The 23,608-nt window shown below is 45.8% G+C and overlaps 1 protein-coding gene across 4 annotated transcripts in view; it reads left to right on the plus strand.

Moving 5' to 3' along the window:
- LOC100124126 (allatostatin-A receptor) overlaps nt 1-22,021 on the plus strand; it is a 28,330-nt gene extending 6,309 nt beyond the window's left edge. The window contains exons 3-6 of one of the 4 annotated variants that reach the window (XM_016988236.3): nt 2,107-2,236; nt 3,895-4,257; nt 4,696-4,944; nt 21,229-22,021. In XM_016988236.3, coding sequence (XP_016843725.1) covers nt 2,107-2,236; nt 3,895-4,257; nt 4,696-4,944 — 742 coding nt within the window. In that variant the 3' untranslated portion in view covers nt 21,229-22,021. Of the gene's footprint in view, nt 1-2,106; nt 2,237-3,894; nt 4,258-4,695; nt 4,945-10,825; nt 11,441-21,228 lie in introns of those variants that run through there. The other 3 variants (XM_031932312.1, XM_008217870.4, XM_031932313.2) reach the window with 3 other exon arrangements.
- Nucleotides 22,022-23,608: the final 1,587 nt, after the last annotated feature.

Here is a 23,608-nt window from a genome sequence, read left to right on the forward strand (position 1 = left end):
GAGATTGCATTGGTCCAAAATTCGGTTATCTTGTATTTTCATGATTGTTTTGTCATACTCAGTCCATACGGCTCTATCCCAATGGTAAACATCATTTTTGCATCGCACTAGAGTGCACTATTTCAAAGTCCTTCGCGCTTTCACTGCCGACCAAGGTTATTCGAGAGAAACCGCGCAAACAACAGAGCTGTTCTCGCGCGCAAGCTATTAACTCCTTTGCTTCCAAAAAAACCTCACTGCCGGACGTCGAGTCCCTTTGCGCTAAAAATCTAATTCTTCGAAAAGCAAAGCGCGCTGCGCGAGTAATAATAACCACCCTCTATACTACTGCTACGCGTATAATCAAACGCGCGCGTTATACACACGTGTGGGTGCGTAAAAAGCTCGCGAGAGCAAAAAAAGCGAAAGAGCAGTGCTCTCATTACCATCTCTGCCGGGTAAAAATTAAAGACGAGTCTTGCCCCAGTGCGTCTGGCCTCGTAGAGCAACGAAGCCATTCCCTCGGTATATATATACTCAGTCGCGCATTGAAAGCCGGCACGACGAGGCATTGTCGCCGAGCGCATAATGGCCGAACTTGAGGCTTGTATACCTATATAGCACGCGCGTCGGTGTATATAACTTGCCGATACCAGCGATCGACGATTTTTCTCCGTCTGTGTGTGTGTGGGTGTGTGTGTGTATAAGTTCGGCGTTCTAATTTACCGCTGACAAAGGGAGTAATGTTATGAGCCAATGGATTTCTCGTTTCCGCCGAGCTTTTCTCCTCTCCCTCTCATCATCCGGCGAGTACTGCAGCGAGTGCATTACGCCGATCGAGTTTTAGAGCCGCGCAGCAGCGTGTGTATACAGGGAAATGGATACGGGTGAGAGGGAGAGGGGCTGAGTGTTTTTTTGAGTGGAAAGAGACGCGAACTGTCACGTCATTGTCGTCGTTCTCGTCGTCGTGTCGTTGTGATCCTTTTAGTCCTAAGGGATGCGAAATGAGACTCGACACGCTCCAGTAGCGGAGAATCTTTTTTCTCCCTAGGTATACACACCCACGCGCGAGAATTTTCGACCGCGTGATCATCTACGCTCTCGAGCATTATTTGTTTTTTCACCAGTATATAGCTGGCCTCCGTTATACCGTTCGAGGCTCCCATATACGGTACATAAATGTCTGCGAATATGGCCCGAATAAACCGGAGCGCCGAGACAAAAACGCTGTATAGAGAATGGACTGGGAGAGCTTTCGGTAGCTTTTTCTCTTTTTATTAAACGGCAGATTTTGCCGAAATCTGAAAACAATGAAGCGTATTGCGCAATGTATGCATGAGGGAGTTACGCGAGCTTGGCCGATCGAGAGATATTCAGGGCTGAAGTTTATATAGGAGAGCCGCGCGCGTGGACCGTACGGATTTACGAGTCGCGGATATAGGTATGCGCGAAAGCTCTCCCAACTCCTTGAGGATCATCGCGAATTAGTCGCATAGTCAATAATTTCCGCAAGCTCACGTGCGTCAAAGGCTTGATAAAATTAACTTTACCGTTACGCTCTGCGAGTATAATAGCAATAATATTATTGTTGTCTGCCGCAAGTTATACGACCCGCGGCGGACAAATGGCCCGGGCGAGTCAATAAAATCTGGGATAATAATCAAGGCGATGCGGAGAAGAACAGAAGAAAGAATCAAGGATTTATACATCTGCGCGGGGTTATTTATACGACACTCGAGCAAACAGTAATCAAGCCCGAAATTCAGTTTGCCTCGCGTCCTCGAGACTTACTCTACAAGCCCAATAAAACGACTGTACGGCGAGATATCTATACGGCGATCCGTGAGATCGGATAGCTGTCGGCTCGCTTAAGGGAAAACTTAAGCTCGGCAATATACGCCCACGCGTATAAATCACGAGTTGCCGCGGGGATGTGCAGTATGCGCCGCCGCGCCTTTGCGCTAGAAAAGTTTTAGAGGATCCGAAACGAGCTACTGCAGCGGATACGGGATCTAGATTCAAGTTCCGCTGATGCGAGCTTAGACATACGACTGCTTTGATTCACTGCATGTGTATTTTTTGAGGCGTGGATTTGTTGTATAATAATAAGGATTGATTTGTTCGCAGGTACCTGGCGGTGGTGCACCCGATAGCGTCGATGTCGGTGCGGACGGAGAGCCACGCGTTCATCGCCATCTGGATCGTCTGGATAGTGATACTGACTTCCTCCATACCTGTACTCATTATTCACGGCGAGGTGAGCACATATAAAGATTTTTTTTTAATATCGCGTATCGAGAACGATGATTCCTCGCCCACGCTTCGCTTGTTTCTTCTCGCTAGTCTTGTGCGCTCGGATTAGAAAGACCGTCTGTTGATGATGAAGAAGTATAAAGATCAAACGCGAGTTTTTATTTCAATGTATGACACATCTACGATCATCGATGCAAAGCGGCCTTTGCCGATTGAAGTGAGATCATATCGAAAGAATCGACTCTTTGATGATATATGACGTGACTGCATGCGCAGCGCGTCAGCGACAGTTTATACTACAGGATGCTTCAGTCTAAAGCGCGCCTAATTTACACTGCCGGAGTAATTTCACTAATGTGTCAATTATCGGGCCTTTGATAGGGATTCCTCAGAGAATATATTGCCATTTTGCGCGTAGGTTTGAATAATTATGCGTCGAGCAAAATTATTTTGGAATGTTATTGAATATTAAGAAGCTAAAACAAAAATTCATGCATATACACTTTTCACCGTGTATATCGCCGAATGAAATATTAAGAGATTAAAGCGGTATTTCACCGATATAAGCCCGTCAGCTATGCGCGTTCATTTGCATTTTACACCTTTTATCGCTTCGAGAGGATTTAAAATCGTATAATGCAGCAGTATTCTCTATTCATCTGCAACGCAGTGCAGGGTTTGTAAAAATCGCTTTTTTTCTCTCAATGTCGAAAAATCCATTTAAAAATAATCCCCGCCTGCAGTATTCAGTGACGTTGTTTCACAAATATACTCGAACATTATATCGAGAACTATCGTGCACACACATTCGCACTAAATCGTATCGCCAAGTTTCTCGCGGAGGAAGTAATCCTGAACGACATGCAGTAGTTCAGTCCGCGCAATAACCCGAGCAATTCAGAGCCGAGCGAAACAAAAAGACGCGCCGCTGTCGCGGAGAAACAATATCGGCACTTTTCATGACGCGCGTCGGGTATGCCTCGTTCTTTTTTACCCCTATACACTATACGCGCACGAAGTCGCGTAATAAAGATTTGATGGAAATTTAAAAATGCGCATATGCGATCCGCGGCTTGTCACAATGGAAGCCATTCGAGATACAGTTTACGGGGCGCAATAAAATCTTTCAAAAGCTCGGGCATATTTCTTTTTCCGACGCGTGCGCCCGTGTCCAGGGGCGATTTTGTCCGCAAAAAATACACATACCGCGTTCTTTTTTTCGTTTTCCTTCGCGAACGCGGACTACCTGACGGGTAGAAAAAAATTAGAGCGAAGATAACCGTTCGTTTCTTTTTTGCCGGACGAGAGAGTAAGCGCCCGGTATTTTACGTATGTACAAGTGTTGCAAGCGAATGTAGATTTTTTTTGCGTGAGAGATTCGGCGCTATTTCTCTTTCCGGGAAAAGCTACTCTGACAGGGCTGGAGCTTCATTGGTCGGGAACGAAGATGTGTCGATGCAGTGCTTTAGGAAAGCACGTACGTGTAAGCTCGTCCAATACCTCGGCGTCGAATTTTCGTTCGTTTAACCAAAGGAATCAAGCGTTGACAAAACATCGTAAAAATGTATTGTCACGTACGCACACTACTGCGAACGCTACGACCACCCTAATCCTAATACCACAGTATCCCCCGTAACAGTATAAAAAAATTTCTGTCCTCAGTGGGACGAGAACCAGATGCTTAACCGCAGCGAGGCCTGTGCACTACACCTAGGTATCGTCGAGCAGCATCGCCAACAGCTCCAGCAGCACGAATCTAAGAACGAGGAACCACCGCTGGAGCTGACGCCTCAGATAGCCTGTCGAATCCTGCCCGACGCCAACTGGCCGCTGTTCCAGGTCTCGTTCTTCCTGGCGAGCTACGTCGTCCCGCTGACCCTCATCTGCGGCCTTTACGTCTGCATGCTGCTGAGGCTGTGGAAAGGCGCGAGAGTCAGCGCCGAGAGCCGTCGGGGCAGGAAGAGAGTCACCCGACTCGTCCTCGTCGTCGTCGGCGTTTTCGCCGTTTCCTGGTGTCCTATTCAGGTACGGGAGCGCTTTCTATACACACAATGTTCTCTCTCCCCACGCAAAGCTTCTCCGCGAACAAAGTTTTCACGTGGAGTAATTTTCCAGCCAAGACAAACCGTGCCCGGTTTTTTGCGGGGCGCTAATTGCTTTCGTTGCGCGCGCGCGAAAGAAGCTTTAATGAGGATGTTGCTCACAGAAACGATACTTCTTTGCTGCGAGGCCAGGCTAGGAAACTAAGTAGTCGTGAAAAAAACTGCGGCCCCGAGTGTTTGCACCCGAAAGATTTATACGAGTGACTGTTCCTTTTAAACGAGACGCAAACATCTTCTCTCCCGCGGCTAACGACGTTATACTCGTGATTCTATAGCCGTGTGTACACCGCGCGAGTTTCAAACTTTGCGAGCAGAACTCATTGATTAGTTGAGAGAGGTAATTGGAATAAAAAAATTACAGGTGATCCTAGTGATCAAGTCGCTGGACATGTACCCGCTGTCCTCGGCGACGATAGCTCTACAGATAGCCAGCCACGTGCTGGCCTACACCAACAGCTGCGTCAATCCGATACTGTACGCCTTTCTGAGCGACAACTTCCGCAAAGCCTTCCGCAAGATCATCTACTGCAGATCCAGGCAAGACCAGCACAATCGGCTTGGCCCGCTTACCAAGACCACCAGAGCCGGCAGCTCAGGCGACATATTGTAGGTGAGTGTGCCGCACACTGTTCTAGACGTATATCCGTAGATATGCATGTACCCAAGCGAGTAGTGGGCGTCGATCCATATATACCTCTCTCTCTCTCTCTCTCTCTCTCTCTCTCTCTCTCTCTCTCTCTCTCTCTCTCTCTCTCTCTCTGTCTCCCCTTCGGAACAAATCGAATCCGGCTGATGTATATGAGTGATAGATTAAGCTATCGGAATAGTCGCTGCTGCTGACCGTCGAATATGCGCTTGGATTTCGCGTGGAAGTTGGCTCAATGCAGACTTTCCAGAAGCTCAAACCGATCCACCGGCATGAATTTGCCGGAGACTTCGTGATTGACTTTGGAACAGGAAGAGATGAGAGATACTCGAGGAGGCATAAAACTTTCGATTAGTTTCTCTTTCGGGCCATCTACAGCTTCGAATCGATTAGATCGATTTAGTTGTATTGTACGTTTGGGAGAATTATTGTATAACTTTGATTTAACAAAAACATTCGATTCTCGCTTAAACATGCTCCATGACGAGCAAAACAACTATGGAAATATCTAGAAAAACATCAGCAGGCATCGAATATCTCCTATTTTGACAATGTTCATAACCAACCGTGCAGTATTTTATTTCGAATACGAATGATATTTTTGTTTTTCGCGTTAAACAAAAATACGCGGTATTTCGTTCAATACCTACATATCCCACATTTTTATCCTGTCATAACGAGCGTGCAATATTTTTGTTCTCTGTGCGGAATAACCTCACGCGAAATTTTCTCAATAAAACTTTCAGCCGAATAACAATCCCAAAGCAATACTCGCGTACTAACACAACGAGCTTTTCTCGTTCGTCGGCATCACCGAATTAAAAACTTGTCTCGCGCACGACACCCCACGGAGTCGCAAGTGGCCGCACAGCTGCTCCTTATCGGCGATCGGCGCTGAAAATTTAGCCCCTCGAAGAGGCAACAAGCCGCGACACGTTTTACCCCTCGACGATCGCGATGTATTATGAGGGGAAAAAAACGGAGAAGATAAGCAGAGACGAGGCGAAAATTATCGATCGACTTCATTTATAAATTAAGCTTAGTTAGACCGGGTCATCTCTCTCTCTCTCTCTCTCTCTCTCTCTCTCTCTCTCTCTCTGAGGGCGACAGTTTGGATCGCGTATAAGAACGTCGATGACGGTTCAACCAGACGTCTAGCATTAATTTTTTACGCAGTGGGGAATGAACAAAAAAACACAAAAAGCTTTTTCGCGTCTGCGCGTGTCTGGGTGATGCGCATGTTGGATGCGTCGACAGATACGAGAGGTATAACATAATAGATACGACACCGAAAGCCAGATGCGTCGTTTTCGAGGGTCGAGTAGTGCTTTTTGTCGCAAGCTCCGGTTTCCTCAGGCCTGTACGTCACGTCAGCTGTAGATTAAGCCACGTGTAGTTTTTCTTCTATGTCGCAGCTCGGTAATTCGAGTTTGATCGGGGTTTTCGGTCATCCGTCTGCTCTGAATTTTTGATTCACCCGGCGATTTTTCGTGGAATTGGACGCTCGAATGAATGCCTCGATCTCGTCGACGAATAAACTTATTTCCTTATAAGTAGTAGAACCCGGTGTGGTCAGACGCAGCGGTACTTACCTTCACGTTCATATACATAACTTTTTCGGTTTTCCACGACTTTTTTCCCAATGCACGTCATGCGCTTACTTTTCGAAATATAGTTCCGGCTTATCTGAAAGTACGTTTGAAGTTCAGAAATCCTATTACAATTTCATCAAAGGAACTTTTTACCTTGTAAGAGTTATTACACCGCGCAGGTAATATAGCATCTGAAAGGACACACGCCGCGATTTTCAAAGAAGCTATATACCTCGGATAGAGATAGCGTACTGATCTTTTATCGAAGAAAGGTTGGAGATGAACAGTAGCGTAATTAAAAAATCCAAAGAGAACCTGACGCGTTTTCGGTATTAATTTTAACGAGGACGAAATTGAATATCTTTGAAGCCATACATTCATCGACTCTTTATTGTACCTAGAAATCAGATACAGCCTGAAAATAAGCGAGCTTTCGTGTAACGTCAGTTACACTCGCGATCCGATATTCGTCCAGCTCTTCTCCGAAATTCATAAAAAGTATACTTCTGGTAATTCAAGACCTTCGAGCATTATACTCCTGAAATGAAGCGGATACACCTATCCGCGGCAGCGGAAAAAGAAGAAGTGCAATTCCGTGCAAGGTCCTTGCAACGAAAAAAAAAGAAAAGAAACAAGAGTAGAAAAACCGCAGTTTCTCATTTACGGCATATTCGGCGAGCAAGAAGTTACGAGTGCGCCTCGTCCTCTGCGCTCTAAGAACTCATAATGCAGGTAATGCGATCCGCTCGCTCGTTCGAAGCTGTATCTGTACTACGTCCTATCCTCTCCGACTCCTTCAGCCAGTATACAGCGACGCTCATTTTCTTTCGCGAGAAAGACCTTTACGACGTGTCTTATTCTTTTCGATTCACGCAAAACCGGATGGCTCTAAAATAGATCCGTCGCGAAATAAGGGCTGCGTGTATGTATGTATACTGCTTTTGCCGATTACACATGCGCCGCGCGTGTTTCTGCAGAGAGGAGAATATTTTCGTTCGTATCAAGGCGCGGAGTAGGCGGGAACCTTTCACGGGCTCTTTCCGTGCGATGAATATCCGATGCGGAGCATGTCGATAGGGTGTAATTTATCGAACTTTTATCGGCTCTCGATCGGCGGCAGGGATGCGAAATTTATTTCGACCGGGATCCGGGGAATCACGGCACCACGTGTAGCTTTTTATTTATATCCGAGCTTGATTCAGCAACAATGCGCCTCTGTATACGTATGATTTCCGCGAATTCGTTTTTTTTTCTTGGTTGGGTTTAATCGACGCTTTGATCAATTACCGGCGACATTCGAGTCTCCGGCCATTTCGGTATGCAAACGGCATATCAAGAGAGGCGATGAAAATCTCTCAATCAGCGCGATATTGTCGGGGCAAACGGCAATTATCGAATCTGTTGAGTGAAAAAGAAAAGCTGGAAATCCAAATAGAGCAATATCCCGCGAGCATTTGACTCGATTGCTGTACCTCCGATTGACTCGTTTACCAATTCACCGAGCTTTCTACCCCCTCTATACTCTCTTTCGACAGGGGACAGAGTAAGTTCCGCGGAGTCGACGATTTCTCGCTCAGAAAAAAAGAGCGGCGTAGCGTGAAATTCTTCAACGACACGCTCTCTCTCCGTGTGATCGATACCAGAACGCGCCGCTGCCGCGACGTTATTTTTATCTTCGCCCGAGGATTAACCGCTTTACGAGCCAATAAAAATGACCGCGGGGCGCTCTCTCGCGCGAGTATCAAAAATATCGGTAGCGCAGTAAATTTTCGCCCGACGATATGATGCAGTGGCCGGTCGACGCTTTCCGACGGTTCGACGCGTGCGTCGGTCTCTGGAACTCTGCGGCATTAGAGTGTATAAACAGTAGCTCAGCCAGTCCATCAAATGCGTCCGAGCTTCTCGGCCGAGTATCTCTCTCCACTCAGACTTTAACGCGCCGCGCAGCTAAAATTATCTCCGGCCGTTTGCGAAAAAGAATCGCTAACTACGATCATGAATCATACCTCGCGCGCTCTGTTCTCTGTCCAAAAGGAGCGATTGCACCCCTAATTTTCTCGACATTTTCGCGCGCCAGAGAGTAAAGCACACGCATTTGTAATTCCGTTTTTTCTTCTCGCTTCTTCATTATGTTTGGTCAGTTGTACTCGGCAGTTTCTTTTTCTCTCTCCTCATCAGCAGTCTGCAGCCCTCTGTGCACTGCAATGCGACGCTTGATCTCGAAAAGAGCGACGAGCTCCTCTGTGTGTAAATAAAACGAATTGTGTATACGAGAGAGAGAGAGAGAGAGAGAGAGAGAGAGAGAGAGAGAGAGAGAGAGAGAGAGAGAGAGATGTGCAAGGGACGAGTGGCCCACTCGTGTGCATTGTACGACGCACAATAGCCTGTGCCAGTCTGCGACTATGTGACTGTATACAGGCATATGTGTACAATAGTGAGAGGAGAGGATGGTCTGGGAGTCGTTGATACTGCTAATGTTCGCCAAGAGCTGCTTTAATCTTGGATTATGTGCGCCGGCCGTACTCGCTATCGAGATTCGAACGAGTTCTGCGGTGCGCCCGCGCTAGCTTATACGCGCCTGTATACACGCGAGTGAGCTGACAAAAAGGGTATTATACGAGGGCTGTACGCGTAGATTGCCGCGAAAGCTGCGAAAAGCTCACTCAAGCTTTCGCAAAGTCGAGCGAAGAATTGGCGATAGGTCAAGCATGTCCTAATACGCGTCGATCGATATTTCCTTCCTTATTAAATTTTAATATGTTTTTGCCAAAGACTGACGAGTCTCGAATCGCTTCTCGAGCGGCTCCGTCGCATTAGGTAATGGATTCGACATTCTTTCACGCTGCACAGATCGCCACGGCGAAACTCGAGCCGTCTGCTTTTCGTGTTTATATAGCCGCGCGGCATGAGTGCTTAATTCAATCCGCGCGCGGAGCAGCCGAATATATACGACGAAGTGAGGATGATGAAAATTGAATCGGCCTGTCTCCTCGAATATCTCACTCGGATTATGTGACGCGAATCGCAGAGGGAGAGAGAAAGAGAGGGACGTATTTGCGCTCGAGCGATTGAAGTTTTCCATTAAAGCTCCGTTCGATAATTACAGTCGCGTAATTTTCTCCTTCGCGATTGACGACTCTTTTTTCCGCCCCCCCCTCCCCCTGATGCGTATTCATACACTTTATAGATCCTGCATTCTCGTTAAATGATATTTGCTAGGATTCTTAGCTTAATTATCGTCACGGTGTAAATTTAGATAGAAAGCGCTTGTATACGCGCTTCTGGAGGGCGTTTCTTTGTTTGAACTTTGTGTTGCTTGATGAGGAACAGGGTAAACACCGAAATTTCAACGTCGTCGGTTAAATTAAGATTAAATTTAACACGCGATCTTCGGCTTTTATGCCCAGCGTCTGTCTCGGGCAGGTTGACGAGGAATTAATAAGGTACGAAACGCGCGCCGTTGAAGAAAAAGGCTCGGCTGTTGTACCTGTACAGAGGAGAATTTTTAAAAAGCTGACAACAAAGTTCATTTTGTTGTCTTTCTTCGAGCTTCGAGGTCGAATGTCCTGCTGTTTGCTTTTTAACGGTTCGCTTTTTTCGCGGAAACTGCGCATTCAAAGCGCGTTTTCTGTTTCACTCTTCAAACGAGAGAATAAAATTGGAATGCTTCAGACTGTATACGTATACATCGTGCGTTTTACCGTCCCTTTTGTGTCCTTTCGAGGAAACGTTCCTCAATATGTTCGTAAACGATTTTTCTCATTATTTCCTTTGTTCCCTCGATAGAGCTGTGCGTTTACCGGTAAACTATTCGAAAATGCTTCCATTCAGAGTGAGAGAAATCGTAATGCCTGCAGCTAGTGCTTTATTTATATTTCAATCGCTGTACCGACGCACAGTCGCCGTTATTCAAATGCACAGGCGAAAAAGTCGTTCATCAATTATTCCCAAGTCTATATAGGCAAAAAAAGAAGCCGAATATACAAAACGGGCGGATTTCGATATCAAACTTCCCGCGAAAAACGCCCCTCACGCTTACCTACATAAATCGCGCGCCGGCCGACGAGGAAAAGAAGAACGAAAAGCAGAGAAAAAAGTTAGTGGGCGCGATAAGAGGGTCGAATCGATTTTGGGTCGTCCGCTGGAAAAGCATCAAGGGTGTACCGTGTGTGTTATAAAGGTCAAAAATAAAAAAACAAGCCTCACATAAGAAATTCGTCGCACACAAACGGCGTTTGCTCTTCTGCTTTCAGTTGCCGAACGACGACCCTAGTCGTGGACGAAAGCGACGAGGAGGTGCCGAGCGACAACAAGAGTAGCCAAGGACAAAGCGCGCGGATCATCGAGTCGTGAAGAGGAGAAAGAAGAGGGCACGTGCTCTGTCTGTCTCTCTCTCTCTCTCTCTCTCTCTCTCTCTCTCTCTCTCTCGTGCGGTGTACACTGCACGTCGGTCCAGACGCGCGCACACGACACATCAGCGGAGAGGCTGCGAGAAAGCTCGCCTGCGTGCAGACAGTGTCAAGTGTTGTTGATGTGATAGCGCGTCGTTAAACTCGTGCCCGAGCCGGACGCTGTGCCGCGAATGTCCTTTGATGATTCAATGCGCACACTGTATACGCCCAGGACCTGCTCTTTATCTATAGATATACCTAAACATACATAGGACGCGAGTATGCGAGTGCGTATGTGTGTGTGTGTGTGTGTGTGTGTGTGTGGTGTAGGGAGTGTGCGGCTGATGATACGTGCAGGAGACGCCAACGCTTATACGATTTAGTTGTATAGTGTCAAAAATTACGAGATGTTTCATCTTCTTTAAAAAAAAAAAAACTTGAGATGGACTGCTGTAATAAATTTATTTCTAAATACTATTAAATCTCCGTTGTTCTTTTATTTGCTTTACAACATAATTTGACGTTTTGTTTCGCTGAATACTTGGTTTGGAATTTTCTTGGTTTCTTGGAATTTTTTTGGTGCGGCGTTCCGTCGCTGTACATGTGCAATCCTGCAAACCTTTTTTTTCAAATTCAACCACGCTTTTCTCCTCTATTCGCAAATATTTGCACGTTGGCGAACGGGGTGCCAACTGCGCGTACGTACAAAAGGTTTATTTTTCTGATAATTTAATCACCCCGACTAGTGCGCGTGTAAAAAAACACAACACTTTAACGTCTCAATATTTAGCATAAAATTAGCGCTGTTACATTTTTTTTTTTTTTAATTAATCACGTAGCATACGAGCAGCTCTTTTTTCACGACGACGACGAGGCAACCAGTAATAAATCTCTAACGCGCAGAGCAAAATCAGTTACAAAGAGCAGCTGCGGCGGGAGATTTAAGAGGCGACGCCACCGTTGCGTGCCGACATTCATTATCATCGCACAAGGCTTTAATCAACGAGGATAAGCCGCTACTTTGCGCACGGGTACGTATCGCCACAATATACACATACGTATAATTAGTAGAGACGAAATAATCAGGGGTAATGGAATATGATTATAACGAAAACGCCAGTGACAATTTATCCGCGCGATAAGGGCCGGGTTTCTAGTTTCTGTTTGTTAACGTCTGGTCTCAGCCTATGAAAACTCTAATCTTTGCCCTGGGGATTTGTCGTTTCAGTATCGATTCGCGAACGTAAAATATCCGAGCGTTGATAAAATTAAATGTTGAATGTATCAAGGGACAAATGAACGGACGAGGAAATCGTGTTTATTCTATTGATTTATTCGATCGATTACATTCTAGGGAGAAAGAGAGGCCAATGCGACGGAAGGCGTGGTTTGGATTATAGATGAAAATTGAAACGTCGAAAATATATAGCGGAAGGCGCGAATGTTTGCCATTCATGTGGCGACATTGCTCGTTGCCAAAAGACTCACGTTCTTATTCGATATTCGATTTTGTGCCAGCGACGAATTTAAAATCCTGAAAAATACGGTTACATCGAGGTAAACAGAAATTCGGTTGATGTTTGTGCGGCAATATCAATATTTAATTTTTTTTTACTCATCAGTGATTGCGTTATTCGTATGATTATTGTCAAATACAGAAAGCTTGTTTATACAAATTAATACATTGTTGCATATATATTGAGTGGATGTTATTTGCGCGTTCGATTGTTTCTTCCTTGTTTTCGCATCATCCCTCGCGTTTCAAGCACAGGAAGCTGGCTAAAGACGATACGCCGTAATTTATGAGGGTTATGAATTTTTCAACTTAATGAGACTTTTACGTTCGGGAAAGGCTCTTGTGATTTAGCTTATAATCAACGCTAATGAAACTGCCTGAAGCGCGCCCCTAATTATTTCTTTGTGGACTATGGAGCATTTATCTTTACCTCATGTATTACTATGCCGATAACGAACGAAACAAACAATCTTAAATCACTTGTCTACATCAGCGAAACTCGATTTCCGCCAAGAACTGGGCAGATCCTTAAGGAAGTCTGCGTGAAAGTTTCCTGCATTAATCGCCCGCAAGGCGCAGCGACTCGGAACTTAACCCGTCTGTAAATAACGGCATCGCTCCCGTATATAAGTACAGCGCGACTGCTTCGAGCCGATGGACTGCCGATTGACTCGACCTCGTGTAAATCACTCGCTAACGATGAAGAAAATAAAAAACGAGGGAAAAATCCAAACTGACCAAAGGTGCAGCGGTAGGAAAAATTGACGAGCGCGAAATAATCAGAACGCGCCGCGCCGTAAATTGCAAGCACGTACGCGATCGTTTGGTATTTTCGAGATATGTGTGCCGCAGAGTTAGTGGGTTTAACGAGGTTTCGTGAGTGTGGGTACAGCATGCGAACCACAGCATAGGGTAACGGAATTGGACTGGGTTTAAACATTTTTTCTCGGGATGGACGAGTATGCGTTTCCATGTAGAAAAACAATACCGGGTGTGCGGATAGATCGGAGCTTTGCTTTCTTTTGTTTGCTGTCGCGCGGTTACGATATCAGATTATACGAGGCTGATTGCTGCCGATAAAAGGGTTTTAGTCGGAGGATAGCAAAATAGATGGGAAAAATAGCTGGAAAGCCATTTGGTCGGGGAAAAAATGCCGTGGCTCTCCGGGAAAATACGAAATGAGGGTCTCTCTCGTATATTCTATTCGGAGTTTACCGGACAAATAATATGTCGTCGTTCCGGTAAATATGCACGGGCTATAACTGTATCCCCCTTTTTTAACGACGAGTCCCTAGCTCGAACTTTCGAAAACAGAAATATCAGCGAAAGCCTCACACTCTCCAGCTTCCTCCACGAGCTCAACCTCATTTCCCTGCAAGAGGAGATCCCTCTTCGATCCGAGTCATCGTCACCAATTCTCCACTCGCCTCCTTTTTTTCTCTAATACACACATCCGCGCGACGACGAGGGAGACAGGCACGAAACTTCGAGTGTCACTCGCGGCGGGTCAACTTCCAGCATTCGTTTGCGAGGTCGGGGCGGCGCTTTGTCATCGGCCTTTTTTTCGCCTCGTCAAAGGGAAAAACGACCAGAGGGACTTTCTTTTTGAGCTCTCGGAGAGCGCCGAGCGCGGCGAGCTGGAAAGGAAAAAGCGACGACGCCCTATATTTACATAATTATTTTCGCTGCGCGGCAATTTTATTAATGTTTATTCAAAGCCGAGGAGAGCTGCTATCCGCTTTCGATTTTAAAACAGGAGCGCTGAGAGCGCACTCGATGATGTGTACGTACGTATTTTCGAAACAAGAAAGTTTCTACCAAGCCGCGGGCCGTGATTCATGTTATTACAGCGCCGCGAAGCGCGGAAACAGAATAAGTCGCATAAAGCGCGCGAGCTAGTAGGCGAAGAGAAATTATAGTAATGAAAAAGAGGCTCAGCACCGGGAACGGCCGGCAGTAAGCATGAGTTTACTACTTAAAAAGCGAAATTTATAGCGGCTAGACGTGTAGCCGGGAGTAACTCGGGGATTAAGGAAGATTAACGCACATGTGTATGTGTGTGTGTGTGTGTGTGTTCGAACTTTCGCTGCGGGGAAGGGACTTGCAGGCTACATTAGCCTCGTGCTATATAGCTATCTGCCCTCTCGAAGCTATCAGCGGGGAATTCAATTGGCGCCGACAGTAATGGGAAAGATGTTCCTTGTAATTTGCGGTCTTCGCTTTCTTGCGCGTTCGCTTCGAACAAGTATAGCTCGCGGAATTCTACCGTTGAAAAACGCGCTGTTCACCCTTGTACACCTATTTGCTTGTCTTTTATCTCTTTTTTTCGGCGGAGTTCGGACGGAAAAAAGTTGCGGTGGCCTTATCGTCGCGGCGCGTATGTATTTTGCCGAGTAAGTTTCGCGAGAGACTCGATATCGGAATTTCGCCGCTTATATCGTATTCGTTTGTACGCTCCAAAGATTAATGGATACAAGGGAAGGTGAATAAGTGCGAGTGTTATTTGCTTTCGAAAAAAGTTCTATCCGATGTGTAGTTCGCGCTTGCGATAATGTGCTCGATAAGATTAGAACGTTCTGTATACTCAGTGAAAAGTAGCGGATTTTTAATACATCCGTCACTCGGAAAATTGAACTAAGTGGGTCGATCCATCCCGGGAAAGGCCGGCGAAAGCGTTGGATATTAAATTTTCCGGAAGTATCGACTCGATTGAAATGTAATAAGGCAAAGGGGCGAACTCGATCGGGCGTTATCGCGATTTCATATCAGCCAGTAAAATTCGGTCTCAGTTCGCATATCAGACACACAAGAGAAACTCTGGAGAAATCACGCAAGGCATGCTCCTACACCCGATCGACGCCTTTATCCGTCCATCTCACCTCGCACATATCGTTTCTCGCTCCCTTTACACGCGCGAAGCATATCCCGCCTGATATATACCCACCTTATATAGACTCGGTCCTCGCTTATCTCTTTCTCGGGGACACAATTCGGCGCGTGCGCGCATCGATATAATATACCCGTACTCCGATATAATCCCGTCATACCAGATAATCAAGAATCTAGGTACACGTAATTCTTGCGCATACGGGGCACGTCTCTTCTCTCTCTTTCTTGACCCCGAATCCGCTGGCGAGGAAAGTCCGAAGAAAATAGCCCGAGCGGAATATATATATAAAGCCGTCGTTTCCCGAATCTCCGAGCAGGCTAGCCATATACTCGGGAAAGGCTGTGTATGCACGCGGAAAATCAATTTCATGCAATCGCGAGTATTCGATTCCCCGTCGCTGTGTGTTGTGTTTGCTGGGCCGAGCGAGAGGATTCGTAATTTACGAAAAAGCCTGCTATTACAGGGGACTAGTCTCGTCGTCGTCGTCGTGAAGAAAATCGTAAACATCTCGAGACTCTCTCTCCCTCTCTCTCTCTCTCTCTCTCTCTCTCTCTCTCTCTCTCTCTCTCTCTCTCTCTCTCTCTCTCTCTCTCGCTCTCTATGTGGCTGTGTGTACAGGGTTGTATACGCGTGGACGTTAAGCTCGCTCTGGGTCAAAGTTCGCGCGCGGGCTTGACTCCTTTTTACGAGCCTCGTGGCTTTTTTCTCTCGTTCTCCGCATGTGTGTGTGCGCCTGCGAGACTCGTTTGCGGTTTGTCGGCTGTTGCTGTTTTTTTTTTTTGCTCAGCCGAGTTTTCGTGAGCCCTCTCTCGCGAGGAATAGAGGCATTATGTGGTCAGCCTGGCTCCACCGCTGCTGCTGGGAATGTATGCTTTTCAAGGCTCGTTCTCGCGAAAGCGGACTTTAAGTACACGCAGATTTACGCTAATTCGCGCGCCGCCAATGGAATTTTTCACGCGTACCTTTAAAACTCGATTTAATTCAAGCTGTGTATAGTGTAATTAACTTCCGCCGTGCGCGCGCAAACAGAGAGCGGGGCGAGTTCGGCACGTTTTATAATCGAAAGCTCGAGCAAACGATATAAAAATTTATGCACGCAATCTTCCATACACGGCGAGCATGAAATAAACACGCCGAGATAAAAACGACAGGCAGTAGCAGCAAGGTCGGGCTTTATATTTATGTTAATACCTTCCGCTTTTGGTCCGCCTTCCCGCCAAACGCACCTTCGTATATAATACACGAGATTAGAATTATTAGACAATCCGGTAGAGTGTCGCGCCAGATACAAGCCAGGAGCGAAAAGGACGCGTGCGAGTCTGGCGCGCAAGACTTCCGACATTTGCATAGCAGAAGTCGCTTTATGGCCTTAGGCACGCGTTAGCCCGCGCTGAGAAAGAGAGAGAGAGAGAGAGAGAGAGAGAGAGAGAGAGAGAGAGAGAGAGAGATATTAATGTTTAATTTTCACGCCAGGACAGATCCGTCGAGATAAACTGCTTCCGACACGTGCACAGGCGGCTACATGCCTTTCCTCGATTAAATCTTCACGATATTATCCCGAGAGAGAGAATGAAATCCTCGATGGTCGATAAACGTAAATGAGTCATGCTAATGCCGCGGGTGGCGGCTTGTGTTGTGTATAAACTCCCGAGAGAGGAGTGTAATTCTTCGATCGGCGAAATTTATTCGAGCTCGAGAACGCTTACCATATTCAAACAAGCCTTGCGACTGCACATCGATTGCATTGTATAACGTTAAATCCAGCTATACACACAACGCCGAGGATTATACAGCCCATTGTGTATGTGTGCGTGGAGACTGCACTCGTAAAGCTCTCGAGAAGCTTGCGGGCTGATCACGGGTAAAATAACGTGTAGAATTATTCCGGAACCTCAGCTGCGAATCACAAACACACGCGAAGACAACGTATTAATTCAAGATGCGAAAAGCATCTTTGCGCAGAGCCAAAGCGGATTTACAGTAAAAGAGAGAGGTGAATTCCATGTCGCTTCACACGTGCTGTCTCTCTCTTCCGTCTTTCGATCCTTTCGGTAGTCCCTCTAGATGCGAGAGAAGGAATATAATAATGCGCAACACGTATACGTATATGGCGCAAGAGCTAGACGTGGGTCGAGAGAAAGAGAGCCATATCCGCGTCGTTCACATTCGAAGGAAGGCTTAGATATTTATATGCGCGCGCGTGAGTCTGCAGAGGGGCCGGCTGCGAATTTTATTAATGCATCGCGAATTTTTACGAGCCGAGCGCGTGCCTGCAATTTTGTTTCTTATTCGCGCATAGTGTAGAGGGGCGCGGCTGCGGGTTAAGGTCGGATTATAAGAGAGAAGTGACTAGACGTGTGTGCTTTGGGGGGTAATTTGCTCGTCATGCTTCTGTGGAGGGTCTGAGTTCGGCTTTGCGAGAGGATGTTTTGGAAGGCTTAAGCGCGTCGAGCGATTATCATTACACCATTGAAACTCGTGTTTTCTCCGTTGCACTTCGTGTGTATTCGATCCACGCGCGTTTTTACTCGAGCAAACGGTCTCATTCATTTAGCACCGACACTGCAGGTTGGCGGTAAAAAAGGCGTATAAACCGCTGCCAACAGCTGAGAACGCGTATGTGTGTGCCGCGGAAATCCAAAAACACGAGGATCCACAAAATAAAATTTTTATAACCGAGTGCTTTATGAGAACACGTATACACGCAGTCTTGCTTTACTGCCGCCTGGATGTTTACTATACAAGCGTTTAATATTTGAAATTCGTGTGGCGGCATGCCTAGCAAATTCAGCCTAGGTTACGCATACAGGCTCTTTCTCTAGAAGGGAATCGTTGACGGATTCAGTTTATGGGCGGTGAATCGCGAGGAGCGTCTGGCTAGTGCGCGTCGTTACTACTGCCGCGGTCTTATTAGCCGTTAACGTAACATCCTACGCGCTTTTCTATATCCGAGGACGCGAGTGGTGTCTTGAAAAAAAAACGATTGATGACAATTTCGACGTCGGCTGGAGAAAAAAATTAAACGCGAAGATCGATCGGCTCGAGAAAGAGGCCATCGTTCAACGAGTGACTTGTCTTATTAAAACATCAACAAGCAGTCACCGGCGCCGTGAGTCTAATAGGATTACCCAAAACTGCGAAGGTCACTGCCAAAAGCGTAGGTGTATACACAAGCTGAAAAAAATTAAACAACAGCCTTTTTTCCGATCTAAATTGGATTCGTCTTAATCTCTCGATACCGCGGAAAACAATACACTCGGCGGAGAACTCGGGCATAAAAAAACACCGCGGCAACCGTAAAAAAACTTCCATCTGAGCATACGAGGATAAAATTTTCCAACTCCACACCCCCCCCCCTCCCCATCGCGCGTCCACGAACAGATTCCTCAAAGGCAGCAGCAGTGGTAAGATCGGCGTACGGTCAGACGGCTCTCTCTCTGCTCGGCAGCGGAGCAGATAAAAAAAGAAAAGAAAAGAAAAAAACTTAGAAAAAGCTACTTTTCTCCTCCCTCTCGACAAGGCGGCTCCACTTGGATCCTCATGCATGTATGGTAACGATAGAGAAGGGCGGGTCGAATACGTGTGTGTGTGTGTGTGTGCGTCTGTGTGTGAGTGCGACTCGCACAGGGAAGTCGCGGACAACGCATTAAGGGCCGCCTTTGGGCGAGCGCGTCGATTTGAATAATTCACCATATAGCGCGGCCTTCGCTCATCTCTGTGCGGGCACAGCTGTGTAGTCCTTACGTACGCGGACGATCCCGCGTATACGGCGTGGAGTTGACACACAATCGTGGGGCATAAATATTTATCAATCTCTTCGCTGGCTGCGCACGAAAAAATAGAAAGAGAGAGGGCGGCTGGCTGGCTACGAGTGTGACTACGTGCCCTAATAAGAATGGCGTGCGTGCGGGGCGAGTTCTTTCTTCGGACGATCGTATCGATCGCGCGCTCGGCTCTCTCTGCAATTGCAATGACTTTTCATCCTGGTGTATAGAAATTTCGCGGCTTCGGTGTTTTAATTTCTCTGATATCGAATCTCTTATATGGGTACAAGGATATTTTTCGGCACAGCATTTCATATTAGAGTCGCGTATTCAAATTTCCTCGATTTGAATTTTTTACCCGCTCGCGCGCGCGGCTAAAATATAAAGCTGAACCGTTTTCATATTTACCTTCGCTGCAATCCCGATATAGAAAGCGCGAGTCGGCTGACTCGTCGTGTTCGTCGTGTTATATCTATAGGTATCGGAATCCCATTATGCTGCGCTGTCAGTGCGATATTTCTGGAGCTATCGCCTTGCTCACTTTATCGCCGAAAAAGAAAAGTCTCCATTAGAATATTGCTTCTTCCGAGCTGCTGCACAATAGGGTAGAGTGGCCGAGTGCAAGAGCGAAATTATGTATCCGGAGCTGTAAATACTCACAGCGGTAACGTGTCTTACGAAATGTAAAGCTTCTGCCTAACGTGAAAAACTCAGCGATAATACCACGTATAGGTGCAACACCGCAGACAAAAGCAGCATAAATAGAAGTCGATCGGAAAATGAGCTCGCGTGTGGCGATAGACACGATCAAGCGTCGAACAAAATTCGAACTGCGCTGCTGTATATACTTTCTCGATTCCTCTCACTGTACGCTGTCTGTACCTACTATTGCCCTTTCGCTCTCTTAAAGGCACAGATATTGGTCGGATATTGCCTTTCTCGACGCAACGCTATCGCGCCTTCTTGTTTATCTTGCGGCGGCGAATAACGAATTTCCGCTGCACTCGCGGCTCGCCGTTAGTTGTTCGATCAACGTTTGCTCTCGACGGGCGAGCGCCAACGCGTTCGTGAAACGCTTTCTTACGAGCTCGGAGAGGTGCTATATTTACCGATCCATCGGTGTACATATTAGGTCAGAGAGATTCTCTTTTTGCTTTTGATACGCGCTCGGGCAAGACCGCGGGTAAATATTTAAACGGGCACTTCTCCAGCTGTAGACACACTCCGCAAATTTGACGTCGGAAAGTATCAGGGATGATATGGACTTAAGTGACGTCCGATAAGACAGAAACACGGAATCAGCTTCAACGCGGGGGAGGCGCTAGCATATCTGCTTTTGAATCGTGTATACAGTTGAGTGCCCGCTTCACGCGTACACTCTGGCGAACTGCATATTCAGCGTGTTTCCGGAGGGACTCGAGATAAAAGGCGCCTATTATGTATAAAATAAAAAGCTTTAGTCGATCGTTCGTCAAGCGTCTCTACGAGGCCAATCAATAACCGCTCACGAAATTCGTCGTGAAAAGCGCCCGACTGGATCATCGTCGCGCAGCGGTTCGTCCTTCCGCACACACAGTCACGATTATATCGGCCACTTCTCTCGGGCAACAAAGGCAGCTCCGGTAATAAAAAGGCCGAAAGTCATCATCGAGTGAAATCAATAACAGCGGCGGCGGTGCGCGCAAAAACAGGCGGACGTATATAACGGGAATGGATAGCGCGAGGAGAGGAAGAAAGAGTCTCGCAAGCTCAAAACAATGCTGCGAGCGGCGGCGAGTAATCAACGGGAACTGGCTGGCGCACACACAGTCTACTCCCTAAGCCCCCCCTCGGAGAAAGCCCTCCGAAATTAGGAGAGACGACTCCCGCAGACACACCCATTCGACTCGAGAGTGTGTGTGCGTGCTTACTTAGATACCTATAGCTAAAACGCTCTCTCTCTCTCTCTCTCTCTCTCTCTCTCTCTCTCTCTCGCTCGCGCGCGAGCTTTTTGTTTTTGTCTCTCGCTCCCTTTTCCCCACACCCAATTTCTAAGCGTCCGCGCCGTTTCGCTGCTCGTTTAATTCTTCCTCATACCGGCTGCTGTTTGTTACAGCTTGGGAATTAAAACGGAGTTTCGCCCCCCTGATCTACGGAAAACTGATGCCGAGCTGGCTTACGGAGATAATTATACGCTGTCGAGATGCAGCGCGGTGCAGGAATCGGGTTGGCTAATTGTTCCTCCATTGACGACGCGGGAGTGAAAATTACTCGTCATTGCACAGATGGAGAAGTGAATTGATGATTGTTCGAGATGATCACGTTGAATAGAGGCGAGAGATTCATTCTCTGAATATACTTTTCGACATAGCTTGTTCGACATTTCCTGTTTTTTGTCAAATACAACACTCGAATAATTGATAATTAAACATGAATGGTTTATACGGATCAACTGCTGTAATTGCACTTTTACGAGAAATGATCAACGCATGCGCGTGAGTTCTTTTACAAAGAAATTGATATGAAACTGACTTTTCACGTGTTTCCACGAAGTCTGTAATAAAGTGAATTCTGCGAAAGTAAGTTCACGCTTGAAGCACGCTTATGAAGGCGAATAAAATTGGCATCTAGATCATATGAATTGTTTGCTCAAAAACAGCGGGTTTTTTTAGCTAGGTTTTGCTTCATGTAATTCGTGAAAAGTATAACTATAAATCAAATTTATACTTGCTTCGTGGAATTCGCGTGTTCATGTATTTTCAGCAAACATACAGTTGCGAAATAAAATTCACACTTTTTTATTTATTTATTTGGAATTCCTCTGTGTAATATGAGATTATATTATTTATGCACAAAAAGTACATCGTATATAATCATAAGATACAGAATAAAATAATTATTTCAAAAAATGTTATCATCATGAAATTTGAAAGCCCATATCCTATATAGTCATCCTGCTCCGCATATGTGCAAATCCAGAAAAAACCGGACACTTCAGGGGGTCTGAGTGAACAAATACCAGACCAACTTTTTTGGGTGCCTTAGGCCACTCAGAACCCGAAAAACCTGGGGTTCCCAAGATTAAAAAATACCTATTTTTTGCCGAGCAGTTTAAATTCTCTTGTGGGAATTTAACACGGGGAAAATTAACGAAAACCAGGAAAATGCCACTTTTTATCTGGGGGCGCAATTTAAAAATGTGTATTAATAGGATCGAAGTATCTGAAGAGAGCTTCTATTTGAGGACTGGTGAGTTGAAAATATTTGCCTAGGGAAAAAGTTGTCTAGGCTTAAAAAAAAAGAAAAATCGCCGATTTTCGTAAAAAATCCAAGTATTCATGATTTTTCGCTATTTTTAAGCCTAGACAACTTTTTCCCTAGGCAAATATTTTCAACTCACCAGCCCTCAAATCGAAGCTCTCTTCAGATACTTCGATCCTATTAATACACATTTTTGGATTGCACCTTCATACACTAAGTGGGTAAAGTTGAATCGTGTCTTGTTTTCAATAATTTTCCTCGTGTTAAATTCCCATAAGAGAATTTAAACTGCCCGGCAAAAATAGGTATTTTTTAAACTTGGGAACCTAAGGTTTTTCGTGTTTTATATCACCTAAAGAACGAAAACAAGTGGTCGGGTAGGTGTGCTCCCAAATTTCAAATTTGTTCACTCAGTCCCCCTGAAGTGTCCGGTTTTTTGTGGATTTGCATATATGTACAATCAGCTCTCGTAATGCATCTGATTCTGACTTTCGCAATTCGTTAGGAGCACTCTTAAGTATACGAAATAATGCTAAATTTCATTCGCGTAAAAATTCGTCTCCGGCGACTTATCTATACAATTATAGAGCAGCTCTGACGAGAAGATCTTCCAACTGCAAATTTTACCATCCGACTACACAATAGATGCAAAAAGTACAGTAACACGTGATTAAGATAATATATTATTTGTCAAAATGTCGATGCACGTGGTTCAGAAGGATACTGTTTTAAAATGTTCACTAGGCTCGCAGTGAAGAAACGGAAAAATATCGTATCAATGAAACGTGTCGCGAATCCTAATGTAAGACGTGATATCTTTGAATAAAAGTATGCGCACGTAAATATACACTGCGCCGAGGAAGGGAAATTCGATGGACTTGTTCAAGTGTAACGCGCTTTCAATGAAAGCTGATCGTAAAACAGATATGAAAAAAAAGGAGTATAAAGTTATGGATTTAAATTTCAAAAGTATACACAATCATCGTTTTCAGAATATTCGCTTACTCGCGTGCATACATATTCCTGCAACGAGAGATGGATCCACATATATATATATATATATATATATATATATATATATATATATATATGTATTCGCGCATCAATTTGAAAAAGTAATACTTTCCAGTGCAATGTGATTTACGGTGCACTTCAATCTGTCTACCTCGATTTATCAGATGCAAACGACACGAAGTTTCGCGGAATATAGCCCCGGACAATTTTCTTACCGCTCG

The sequence above is a fragment of the Nasonia vitripennis genome, chromosome 5, assembly GCF_009193385.2.
Source record: "Nasonia vitripennis strain AsymCx chromosome 5, Nvit_psr_1.1, whole genome shotgun sequence".
NCBI classification, from domain to species: domain Eukaryota; kingdom Metazoa; phylum Arthropoda; class Insecta; order Hymenoptera; family Pteromalidae; genus Nasonia; species Nasonia vitripennis.